We start from the raw sequence: 12,423 nt of genomic DNA on the forward strand, positions 1-12,423 counted from the left end.
CCGAGTCGGCTCTGCCCCGGCAACCAGAGCCGGGCCAGAGCCGGTTTATCTTTGGCGAGCCGAGTCGGCAGAGTGTGCCGACCAGTAGCCGGAATCGGGCCGAGTATGCTGGCCACCTGGGTTGTGTCCAGACGGTGCCATTGGAACATATATGCATATGTATTGGGAATGCCCTCCTGTTGAGATCTTCTGGGGAAATGTCACCACTCAGTTATCAGAGATTTTCTCTCTAACCATACCGGCCTTGCCTTCTGTTTTGTTGTTAAATGATGTTTCTCAGTTGCCGACCTCTGTACAAGTAAAGAGGCTCATTTTGGCTGGTCTGACCGCTGCCAAAAAGCTGATTGCCTCACGCTGGATACAACCAGATGTCCAAAGGTATGGATTCTCACCTATCTTGATGGGAGAACGAGCGAATATTCATGTATGTTGATGGTTATGGTGTTTTTTGTATTTTTGTTTTGTTTATTATTTTTCATTCAATATTGATCCTATGTACATTTTCTGACCCCCTTCTGATCTGGGTCTGGTGATTGTGGGCTCTGGCTGGGGGGGGACCGCGGTTCGGGGTCTCTGCGGGTCGAGGCACTAAAGAGGCGTGGTGCTTTGGCTCGCGCGGGGTCCGGGCTGTGGGTCCTCCGGGGTTGTGGCTTGCGGGTGTCGGGCCTGAAGGTGGAGGGGGTTCGGTAAGCCCCTTTTTTATAGTAAAGATTTTATTTTGTTATCCTTTTACTTTGTGGCAACTTGTTTTGACTGGTTGTGTATCCAATATATAATAGGTCTAATTTATTGTCTAATCATTGTTGTGTTAGTTTGTGTTCTTGGATGTCTGTTATGTATTATTGTCATTATTGTGCTATGTTGTTTCTTGTTTGGAAAAAAATGAAAATAAAAAAGATTTGGTCAAAATAAAAAACATCTCAAAACAAACTGGGCAGACTACTGCTTGACCTTACTCCTAGAACCCACCTCACCCCTGCCCACTTTGACAACCTAGGATGGCTTAGAGTAGACGACAGAGTACAGCAACTTGCAATGGGTCTGGTCTACAAGATACACTACACGACCAAGGTACCCATGTACATGTCAAAATACTTCCCAAAGGTCAGTGAATACCATCACAACACCAGAGGGAGCTCCACAAATCATGTTAAACCCAGATTCGGCTCAAACAAGGGACTAAACACGTTTTGCAATTATTCCACATCAATGTGGAACGCCCTACCCAAAGCTGTAAAGGAATGTGAATCACTACCCACTTTCAAAACCACTCTCAAAGAACACCTACGGGAGACTGCAATTCGAAACTGGCTCATGTAAATGTCCTAACCCAACCTCCTCCAATGTACAGTAAATGACCAAGTATGGTTTTGTCAATATTCCAATGTACAGTTTTGCTTGTACAGTTGTACAGTGTTCCCCACCCACCCCTCCTACCCAAACATCCCCCCCCCCCCACCCCACCCACTAACCACCTCCAATGTACAGCCCCCACCCCACCTCCCCAACCTCCCCAATGTACAGTTTTTACGTCAAATGTATATACTCTCTTCTGGACACTTTTTGTATCACAAACAGTACTGTATTTGCAAATCTGTTATGTCATAAATGTATAGATGTCGCAGTACTGTCTATCTGTATGTCATGTATATGTCATAAATGTCCTGATGAATTGAAAATGGGGGACCCTGATGTAAACAAGACGAAAGTCTTTCTCTGGTCTGCATCCCCTTAACAATTGTGTTAAGGGGACAATACAGTACAAGCTGTACTGTATTGTACCCATTCTGTAATCTGTTAATAACGTTTTCAATCAATCAATCAATCAATCAATCAATCAATCAAACCACTGTCGCCCCGTGAGTTCTATGATTGCCTTTTCTTTTATCCAGTAACATTTGAAGACACTTACCTTTGCAGGGTCAGTTGACATATGTACATTATGTAGGCCTGACTCATCAACTTGACTGGAAACAACGTCATTCTCTCCTTCAGAGTGGCAGCGGTGGTTTTAACTGCTGAGGGGCTGGTGAGTGAGTGTTGAAAGACTGAGATGACCGTGAGAACATCCCAGGCTTCCATTCATTCTCTTGTTAAACACAGCAGGTCAATACAAACTTGGCAAATTCATGTGAAATGAGTGGAATGGCCGCATGCAGGAGCTCCTGCCAGCTTGTGCTCGTAAACAAGAGGCCATTCAGTCACGGACGGAGGCTTTGGAGAAACAATCTCAATCACATGATGATCGTGTTGAATTATGTTTCGTGTTGCCTGTTTCACGACCAATATCATGAATTATGTTTCGTGTTGCCTGTCGGACCAATATCATGAATTATGTTTTGTGTTGCCTGTCGGACCAATATCATGAATTATGTTTCGTGTTGCCTGTTTCTCTACCAATTTCATGAATTATGTTTTGTGTTGCCTGTTTCCCTACCAATTTCATGAATTATGTTTCGTGTTGCCTGTTTCTCTACCAATTTCATGAATTATGTTTTGTGTTGCCTGCTTCTCTACCAATTTCATGAATTATGTTTTGTGTTGCCTGTTTCCCTACCAATTTCATGAATTATGTTTCGTGTTGCCTGTCGGACCAATATCATGAATTATGTTTAGTGTTGCCTGTTTCATGACCAATATCATGAATTATGTTTCGTGTTGCCTGTTTCACGACCAATATCATGAATTATGTTTCGTGTTGCCTGTCTAACCAATATCATGAAGTCAAATTGTCGTCTCACAACTTTATTTTATTTAAATTACATTTCATTACAAAATACTTTACACAAAAGTGTACACACTTACATCAAAACAAATACTGTGACTTCTGATAAATCAAATGCTTTACAAAATATATCAACAGAAAACTCACTGTAGGCGAAAATCACAGATGCAAGAAATATTTAGTTGTGGTCAATAGCCTTGTATAATATTTGACCCAAATCCCAGTTTAAATACACACTGTAGGTATGAAGCAATTAATTGCCATCTATGTAATAGAAATCCATATGAAACAGAAAAGCTCAAAATACAAATATATATTCCTGATTTCAAGTACAACAACATTATAACGTACACTGTAATGTTTAGTGTTATATTTAATGTTGAGTTGAATAAAGGCACAGTGCAGCTATTAACTTGTCTATCCATTGTCTGCATCTCTCAGCAGGTACAGTTTGATTGATTGATTGAACATTTTATTAACAGATTGCAGAATGGGTACAATACAGTACAGCTCAATACTAACAACTGCTAAGAGGATGAAGACCAGAAAAATACTTTCGTCTTGTTTACATCAGGGTCCTCCATTTTCAATTCATCAAGACATGTATGTACAATAGAACAGTACAATAGAATAGTTTGATTTAGATACAGTAACCATGGATACCACCACTGATTCAGCACTTTGGACTTGGTTAGTTCTCTCAAAAGGCCCATCAGCCTTTGCCTCCACTCTGAAAGGCAGATTTCTTCACTTCTATCCTCATGGACTGACTCTCAGCTCGGGACTCCAGCCTCACACCACCAGCGATGCCCAGGGCTCCCAGCACGGTCTTCCCTGTCTTCAGGCTTTTGGACATGGGGATGCGGGTCAGTCCTGTGCGGGGAGGGTTGTAGTCGTGCCCGGCCTGTAGTAATAATAATAATAATAATAAACTTTATTTGTATAGCAGCTTTCATACAAGAATTGCAGCTGAAAGTGCTTCACAGCAGTAAAAAAAAAAAAAAAAAAAGACAGCCATAAAATGAGCACAAAAAGTGGCCGATCAAGAGCAATACATAAAGTGCAGACATAAGATAAGTATAAAATTTGCATAAAATAGATAGCAGCAAAATAGACAAGGTCAAGGTAAGACATAGAGCACTAAATCACATCGTTTTTCATATTAGGATCTAACATCCCAATAGGCATCTTTGTTTACGGTTTGATTCTATGGCAGTTTTAAAATAGACAGTAATAAAAGAGTAAAATAGAATAGACAGAGTAAAATAGTGCAATAATGCAGTGCAATAAAAATAGTTAGTCAAATAGAATAATGATGCAATTGTGCAGTGCAATAAAATAGTAATCTACAGTACTCTCATTTACAGTACAATAAATCAATAAAATAAAATAGCCCTCATTTACAATACAATAATCACAGTGTGAGTCTAGGCGGAACGGTGCATAAGAGCTAGTAAGATCAAATGAGCATAGAACTGACAGGAATAAATGGTAAATGGCTGCATTTATATAGCGTTTTTATCCAAAGTGCTTTACAATTTGTTCCTCACATTAATTCATTCACTCACACATTCACTCACCGACGGCGGAGGCAACCATGCAAGGTGCCAACCTGCTCATCGGGAGCAATTAGGGGTTAAGTATCTTGCTCAAGGACACTTCGACAGACTGCCCGGGAGGAGTGGGAATCGAACTGGGATCCTCCGGATTACCAGACGACTGCTCGACTGGCTCCCGAGCCACTGTCGCCCCCAGGAAGTGTCAGGAAGTGATGAATTTGACAGGAAGTGCATACAAATAGGCAGAATAAAAATTGTGATAATTTGTGTCCTCTATATTATCTTTATAGTATCTTTCAACATGCATCATCAAGATAACATTATGAACTTATTCAACAACCTTAATTCAAAAACTTCTATATTATCTTTATAGTGTAACACAGAGCAGAGAGAGGGTTGTCGTACAGTTGATCCATGAGGAGAAGGAGAACGACGGGGGGGGGGGGGGGGGGGACATTAAAGGCATATGAACTGTTTGAGTTTAAAAAAAATTATAATAATATTTGTTCTTTCAGTTGGAGTGTTTACCGGGCTCAGGTTTCAGGGCGTGCTGTGTGTCAGCGAGAGAGCATTGAGCCCTGCACGGCTGTTTGGGAATGTAAACAGTGGCCAGCAGAGTGATTATAACAGCATGGCAGCTATAAAGAGCCAGAGTGATTATAACAAGATGGCAGCTATAAAGAGCCAGAGTGATTTTAACAGCATGGCAGCTATAAAGAGCCAGAGTGATTATAACAAGATGGCAGCTATAAAAGAGCCAGAGTGATTATAACAAGATGGCAGCTATAAAGAGCCAGAGTGATTATAACAAGATGGCAGCTATAAAGAGCCAGAGTGATTATAACAAGATGGCAGCTATAAAGAGCCAGAGTGATTATAACAAGATGGCAGCTATAAAGAGCCAGAGTGATTATAACAAGATGGCAGCTATAAAGAGCCAGAGTGATTATAACAAGATGGCAGCTATAAAGAGCCAGAGTGATTATAACAAGATGGCAGCTATAAAGAGCCAGAGTGATTGTAACAGGATGGCAGCTAAAAAGAGCCAGAGTGATTGTAACAAGATGGCAGCTATAAAGAGCCAGAGTGATTTTAACAGGATGGCAGCTAAAAAGAGCCAGAGTGATTGTAACAAGATGGCAGCTATAAAGAGCCAGAGTGATTGTAACAAGATGGCAGCTATAAAGAGCCAGAGTGATTGTAACAAGATGGCAGCTATAAAGAGCCAGAGTGATTGTAACAAGATGGCAGCTACTGTATAAAGAGCCAGAATGAAGTGGCGGTCAGGTGGCATAGCGGAGATTGCGCTCGTCACCAATGCAAGAGGCTGCGGTCTCGACTCCCGGAGTCAGCATTGCCTTGGCTTGGGCCGATCGTCATACTAACTCGTTTGGCTGGGTTAGGGGGAGGGAAGTCGTGGGTGGTAATCTGGCGTTGTGGACAGCGACGCCTACAGGTCAGGTCTGGGCGCCTGCTCAGCGAAAGGCAGGAAGTGGTGAAGGCAGCGTGACCTCCCACGCGTTACGCTTCACCAATGAGAGTCCTCGCTGCCAGGTGAGAAGTGAGCCACTGGCTGTCTCCACATGTGTCAGAGGAAGCATGTGGTGGACTTCAGGGTTCCCTTGTACCGACCAGTAGGAGGAACATGCGCACAACAACCAGGTAGGGGAGGGGGGGAATTGGCATAACGACTAAATTGGGATGGGGAGAAAAATAAAAAAATCGGGCGGAGAAAAAAAATAAAAAAATAAAAAAGAGCCAGAATGATTGTAACAGAATGGCAGCTAAAAAGAGCCAGAGTAATTATAACAGGATGGCAGCTATAAGAGCCAACGTGATTATAACAGGATGGCAGCTACTGTATAAGAGCCAGAGTGATTATAACAAGATGGCAGCTATAAGAGCAAGAGTGATTGTAACAGGATGGCAGCTATAAGAGCGAGAGTGATTGTAACAGCATGGCAGCTATAAGAGCGAGAGTGATTGTAACAGCATGGCAGCTATAAGAGCGAGAGTGATTGTAACAGGATGGCAGCTATAAGAGCGAGAGTGATTGTAACAGCATGGCAGCTATAAGAGCGAGAGTGATTGTAACAGGATGGCAGCTTGCCATGGCGTTACGGCTCCATGTTTTAGGAGGTCTCTCCATGAAGCTGTCTCTGTCCCGCCATCCGTCTGCTCCACAAAGAGCACATTATACGTTTGTTTTGTTGAAACGCCACCACAATGTCGCCTCGCTCACCCATCAGTATATTACACAACAACGACAGAAGTATCTGTCACAATAAAAATAATGTTTCCCCGTCAAAGATTATGTCTCCCTCTTTGTATGATGCATTCATAAATATTTTGGAACGTAATGAAAAGAAATCATGAACAAGAGAATAAGTTGAGAAAACGTACTGTGGGCTGCGCCTGCCTGGAAGCGGTAGAGGTGACAGGAGTGATGGTAATACTGCTTGTCACTTTATTAGGTGTGGTCTTGACACTGGTGGTGGTTGTACTTTGACGGGGGGAGCGTAGGACAGTCCCAGTGGACAAGGTCATCCCCTTGCTCTCTGTTACCATAGCGACAGGCCTAAGCACCATCTTGGGGCCATTGGTGTTGCCCAGATGAATGTGGATCTTGTTCTCCTCTGTGGTGGTGGTGGTGATGATGCTGGTGTTGGTGTGGTACTTCCTGATGGGGGTGGGGACCATTTGCTTCTCAGGGGTGACCTTGAACACGGCCCGGCCCATGGTCATCTCCTGGTGTTCCGGAGAGGAGGATTTGTCCGACAGCACGGAGGTGCTGACTGTCATAATGGAGATAGGAGACAGGGGTCTTCCTGAAGCCGAGGAGGAAGATCTGGATGTTGTTGTGATGGTGACTGGGGACGTGGCTCTTTCAGGGCCCTGTGGTGCGGTGCTGCACCTGGCCCTCTGAGTGGCTGTGGACTGGGTGGGAATGATGGTGATCCTGGGTTTGGAGTGGGCCGGGTTGGGGCTGAGCGGAGCCGAACTGGAGTAAAAGTCATCGGCGGTGGGGCTCCTGATCTCCAGAGTGGCTGTGCTGTTCTCATGGTCCGGCGTCACTCGGATGTGTACAGAGTGCCCCGGCTTCTGGGACACAGTGAGCTCAGAGGGCAAGGTCTCTCCATTGATGTGCAGTGACAGTGGCTTTTCCAGGCCACATACCTGAGGTGTGTTCTCCTTTTTCCTCATCCACGGAATCCAGGACTTCTTCATGCCGAGGTCGCTACCAGATGAAGGGCAGCGTTCCAGAGCGTTCGTCTTCTCTGTCGGCTTCTTCAAGCACCGCTGTCTGAGGTTGCTCATGATGTGATTCTCCTCCTGGACAGACTTCCTGATGAACACAGCCGGGGTGTCCTCCTCCACCGCCCCTTTCGCTATCGCCTCTGTCTGCACTCCGGTGGACGCCATGGCGATGTCCACCATCCTCCTGCCATTCAAGCTGGGCCGTAGAGCTCGGCTTTGCCTCTTAGTCACTTCCAGCTCTTTGCTGAGGTGGAACACCTCGATGCTCATGTTCTTGGCCTTCTCCTCTTCTTCCAGGAACCTCTGCTGGAGGAGACTGTAGTCCACCTGGAGCTGCGAGAGCTGGTCTTCTTTGTTCATCAGCTCGTGGATCTTCTCCTTGAGGGCCACCACGTCGGCTTGCAGATCTCTAGTTTTGGCCACCTCTCTCTTGCAGCTCTGTTGCAGGTCATCCTCCCGGCTGTCTTCCTCTCCTTTCTCTATTGCTTTGTTCCGAGCAATCTGACTCCTCATTTCCTCGACCTGCTGGGAAAGAATGTTGGCCTTGTCTTGCTCTGTCCTGAACCTTTTATCCAAAAGGTCGTACTGATCCTCCGTCTTGATCAAATCGCCCTCCACCACCTCGAGCTGTTTGAGGCGGTTTTTAAGACGCTCAATTTCAAAAGTCAGTTCTTTTACTTTGTTATCTTCTCTCATGGTGGTATCAGAAACCCGCCCCAGTTCACATTTGATTATGTTCTTCTGTGATGGATTTTCTGCTTGCTCAAACCCATCTAACCTCATTTGGCTGACCTTAGAGCTCAGATCCTTACTTTTATCCATCTCATAAGCTAGTCTAGTGCTTAGCTCCCCTTTTTCTATGGTAAGAGTCCCCACCTCGGTCTCCATCTCAGACTTAAATCTCAAGAGCTTTTTGCTTTCCTCTATCAATCTCTCAGTCACCTCCATAACTTTGCTCTCCTCTGCGTTGACCTTCCTGCACAAATCCTCCCTTCTCCTATCCTCTAGCTTCATTCTCTCCATCAGGCTCTTTCTTTCATCCATCAAAGCGACAGTGAGTGACTTTAGTTTGCCCAAGTCGTCCTTAAGGCTTAGCTCAGACTTTTCTAATCTCAACTCGGAGGATTCCAGCTCCTTCATGCGAATCCTGAGTGCTACGAGTTCCTCCGAAAACTCCCTGGTCAGGCTCTTCTCCATCTCCAGAGCAGCGTGTAACTGGGTGCAGTCCGCTTTGCTGATGTCGAAGGCACCTTCTAGCTTCTCCAGTTCCACCATTCTCTTCTGGAGCTTCTCCACTTCCAGCCTCAGCTCTTTGCTGTGACTGTCCTCCTCCTGCAGCCTCTTCCTCAACTCTTTGACCTGCGCTTCGGTCTTAGTGATCTCCTCGTCCTTTCCTTCCATCTCCAACACTCGTTTACGGAGGTTCTCCAACTCTGTCATTAAATTGGAGTCGCCACACTCTCCACTGCTGATCTTATCCCTCAGTTCCTGCAGTTCCTCCTCAGATTTCTTCAAAGCCCCATTGCTCTCCTCCAACTCCTCCACTTTGTACGTGAGCCCAGAGAGTTTGGCATTGAGCAGGCGGTTGTGGGTCTCATGGTCGGCCAGCTTGGCGCTCATCTCCTCGTGCTGTTGGAGGAACCTGGCCGACTTCTCCTTAAGCTCGGCCTCCAGGGTCCACACCCTCTGGCTGTCCTCCTGAGCATGCCCCGTGGCCTCGCCCAGTGCCTGCTCGCGCTGCTGCAGCTGCTGGCTGAGCCCCTGGACCCGCTGGCTCTGTTGGTCCATCTGCTCCAGGTGGAGTTGCCGTTCATCCACCAGCATCAGGGCAAAGGACTTCAGTTTGACCAGCTCCTCGCGCACCTTGGCCAGGCGCTTGGTGTGTGCCCTCTCCTTCCGCAGCTGGTATGATTTCTCATTCTCCAGTAACCTCTTCAGTCTGAAGGCGAGAGGGGTGACAAAAGCAAAAGACCGGGAACATTAGGTTGGTGTTATGGTTTGTAACCGACCCCAATCGCACAACACAAGACAGGTATGATGGTTTGCCAAGAAACAGATATTTATTGAACAACAGGGAAAAACAGGGAAAAGGGCACTGTCCCTTTAAGGGAGAATCACAAATACAGGAATATAATATGAGGGGAAGGAAAGGTGCCTTTAAGAGGCGGGCAGGAAAAGGGAACACTATGGGAAGGTAAGGGAACGCCTAAGGGAAGGTTAAGGGAACGCCTTGGGACAGAGGAACTAGAGACTAGGTAAACCAGGGACAAGGAGAACTAGGGAGAGAGGACTAGGGACTAGGAGAGCTAGGGATAGAGGACTAGGGACTAGGAGAACTAGGGATAGAGGACTAGGGACTAGGAGAACTAGGGATAGAGGACTAGGGACTAGGAGAACTAGGGATAGAGGACTAGGGACTAGGAGAACTAGGGATAGAGGACTAGGGACTAGGAGAACTAGGGATAGAGGACTAGGGACTAGGAGAACTAGGGATAGAGGACTAGGGACTAGGAGAACAAGGGATAGAGGACTAGGGACTAGGAGAACTAGGGATAGAGGACTAGGGACTAGGAACTAGGTGGAACTAGAAGGGGAGAACTTGGGACCAGGAACTAGGTGGAACTAGAAGGGGAGAACTAGAGACAGAGGGGACTGAGGCCCGCGGAGGCGGGCTGGGGAACAGGGAGGAACTGGGGAGGACTGGTGGAAATCATCTGGGCCGCTCTGCAGGACAGAGGAGATAGTTAATGCACAAAGGGAAAAAACAGAGCAGGTGCAGAACAGTCCAAATAACAAAGTGAACAAAGTAATAATATCTTCGTGTGACAAACACACAGGGGGAGATGTAAAGTCCAAAAATACTATTCTAAGTGAGAACCAAAAACAGAGGCAATACGCTGGGGAACAGCAGCGGGACGAGGGCAAGGGGCATTACGCTGAGTGAGTGACATCACAATCAAAACTCACCCAGGCGTATGCGTAAAGGTACAGGGACAGCAGCTGCGGGGTGCCGGCTGTCCGAGCCGAGGACAGAGTGGTGCAGGAACAGGCAGCGGGGCGGGAGCGTCGCCACCGGGGCGCCGGCTGTCCGAGCCGAGGACAGAGTGGTGCTGGAACAGGCGGCGGTGGCGATGGCGGTGGCGAGGGTATCGCCACCGGGGAGCCGGCAGTCCGAGCCGAGGACAGAGTGGTGCTGGAACAGGCGGCGGTGGCGAAGGTGTCGTCACCGGGTAGCCGACTGTCGGAGCCGGGGAACAGAGTGGTGCGCCACTGCTTGAGTGCGCACCGGAACCGAGAGACGCGTCGGGGTGCGTCTGCGAGGAGGAGTGTGCCAAGCACGAAGGTCTAGAAGATGCGCGTAGCGCGCTGGTCTGGAGAGCGTGCCAAGCTCGAGGGTTCTTGGAAGATGCGCGTTGCGCGCTGGTCTGGAGAGCGTGCCAAGCTCGAGCGTCCTTGGAAGATGCGCGTTGCGCGCTGAGGACTGGAGAGCGTCTGCGCTGGTCTGGATGTGCGTCAGGACGAACAGCTGCGCGGGGGTCTGCAGTGGAACGCTGGGGTGCCTCCCGTGGAAGTACAGGGAGCGCAGACCAGTCTCCCCCACAGGCAACAGCGACAGCTGGCGAAGGCTGGAGCAAACATCTCGACGCCGGAGAATGGAACAGCATAGGCAGACAGAGGATCTCCCGAAAGAGTCTAGATGTTTAGAGAATATGACTCGGCAAGTATACAACACGACCCCACGCCAAAACGAGGGGAAGCGCCCTGGTATTTAAAGCCCACAGGGGGACTAATTAGCCTGCCACCACAGGTGCGAGAGATAATAGAATATCGAACAGGTGTGGCCACTAAGGGTAAGGAACGAGAGGGTGGGGGCTAGAGAGAGTGAGTGAGAAGGGAAAATAAACAGTATAGAAGGGAAATAAACAGTATAGGCTTAAAGAAACAGAGAAAAGGTAGTGAGCAGCGGGCAAAACCTCACAGTATCCCCCCCTCCAACGGGAGCCACCCGGCGACCCAAAACAAATACAGACAGAGTGGCAGGGGGCAAAACAAGAGGTACTGGCCAAGCCAGCAGGGGAAGCCACCACAAGAGTGGGGCTAGCAAAAGAAACAGGGTCGCCGAGGGGTAACTGGGGGAACTGGTCTAGAGGAACTGGTCTAGAGGAACTGGGTCTAGAGAACAAGTCTAGAGGAACTGGTCTAGAGAACTGGCCTAGAGAACTGGTCTAGAGAACTGGGCTAGAGAACTGGTCTAGAGAACTGGTTTAGAGAACTGGTTTAGAGAACTGGTCTAGAGAACTGGTCTAGAGGAACTGGTCTAGAGGAACTGGGTCTAGAGAACTGGTCTAGAGCAACTGGTCTAGAGGAACTGAGGGGCAAGCAGGGTAGCAAAGGGGTAACCATGGTAGCACCGGGAAAGGGCTAGCAGAGGGAAGGTAGCTGCCAGGGCACTGATAGCTACAGGGCCTATGCTAGCTGTACTGCTACATCAACATAGAGGCTGCGCTAGCTGCCGAGCTAGGCTAGCAGAGGGAAAGGGTAGCTGCCAAGGCACTGATAGCTACAGGGCCTATGCTAGCTGTACTGCTACATCTACATAGAGGCTGCGCTAGCTGCCGGAGCTAGGCTGGCAGACAGGGCTGGACCAGCATGAGAGAACAAGCTAGCTGGAAGGACAGTCCTAGCTGTGGGAATACTGACCTTGCTAGCTGAAGGGCAGTCCTAGCAGTGGGAGAAACTACACAAAAAAGTGGAGGCCATGCAGAGGGACCGGGTTAGCTGCTTGGGCCTGGCTAGCTACAGGGCCTATGCCAGCTGCAAGGCTGCATTAACATAGAGGCTGTGCTAACAGCCGGGGCCAAGCTAGCAGACCGGGGCCAT

General features: G+C 47.8%; 1 protein-coding gene across 1 annotated transcript in view; it reads right to left on the reverse strand.

The window, feature by feature from the left end:
* Positions 1–2,806: 2,806 nt before the first annotated feature.
* The window catches only part of LOC311248543 (filamin-A-interacting protein 1-like), a gene marked incomplete at its 5' end in the record, with an annotated part of 37,353 nt that continues 27,736 nt past the window's right edge, over positions 2,807–12,423 (reverse strand). Inside the window, 2 exons of the mRNA XM_084338014.1 lie at positions 2,807–3,629; positions 6,688–9,481. Of these exons, the coding sequence (XP_084194140.1) occupies positions 3,438–3,629; positions 6,688–9,481 (2,986 nt within the window). The 3' untranslated portion in view covers positions 2,807–3,437. The remainder of the gene's footprint in view (positions 3,630–6,687; positions 9,482–12,423) is intronic.

This window comes from Notolepis coatsorum (assembly GCF_963971535.1).
Source record: "Notolepis coatsorum genome assembly, chromosome: 2".
Classification (NCBI taxonomy): Eukaryota; Metazoa; Chordata; class Actinopteri; order Aulopiformes; family Paralepididae; genus Notolepis; species Notolepis coatsorum.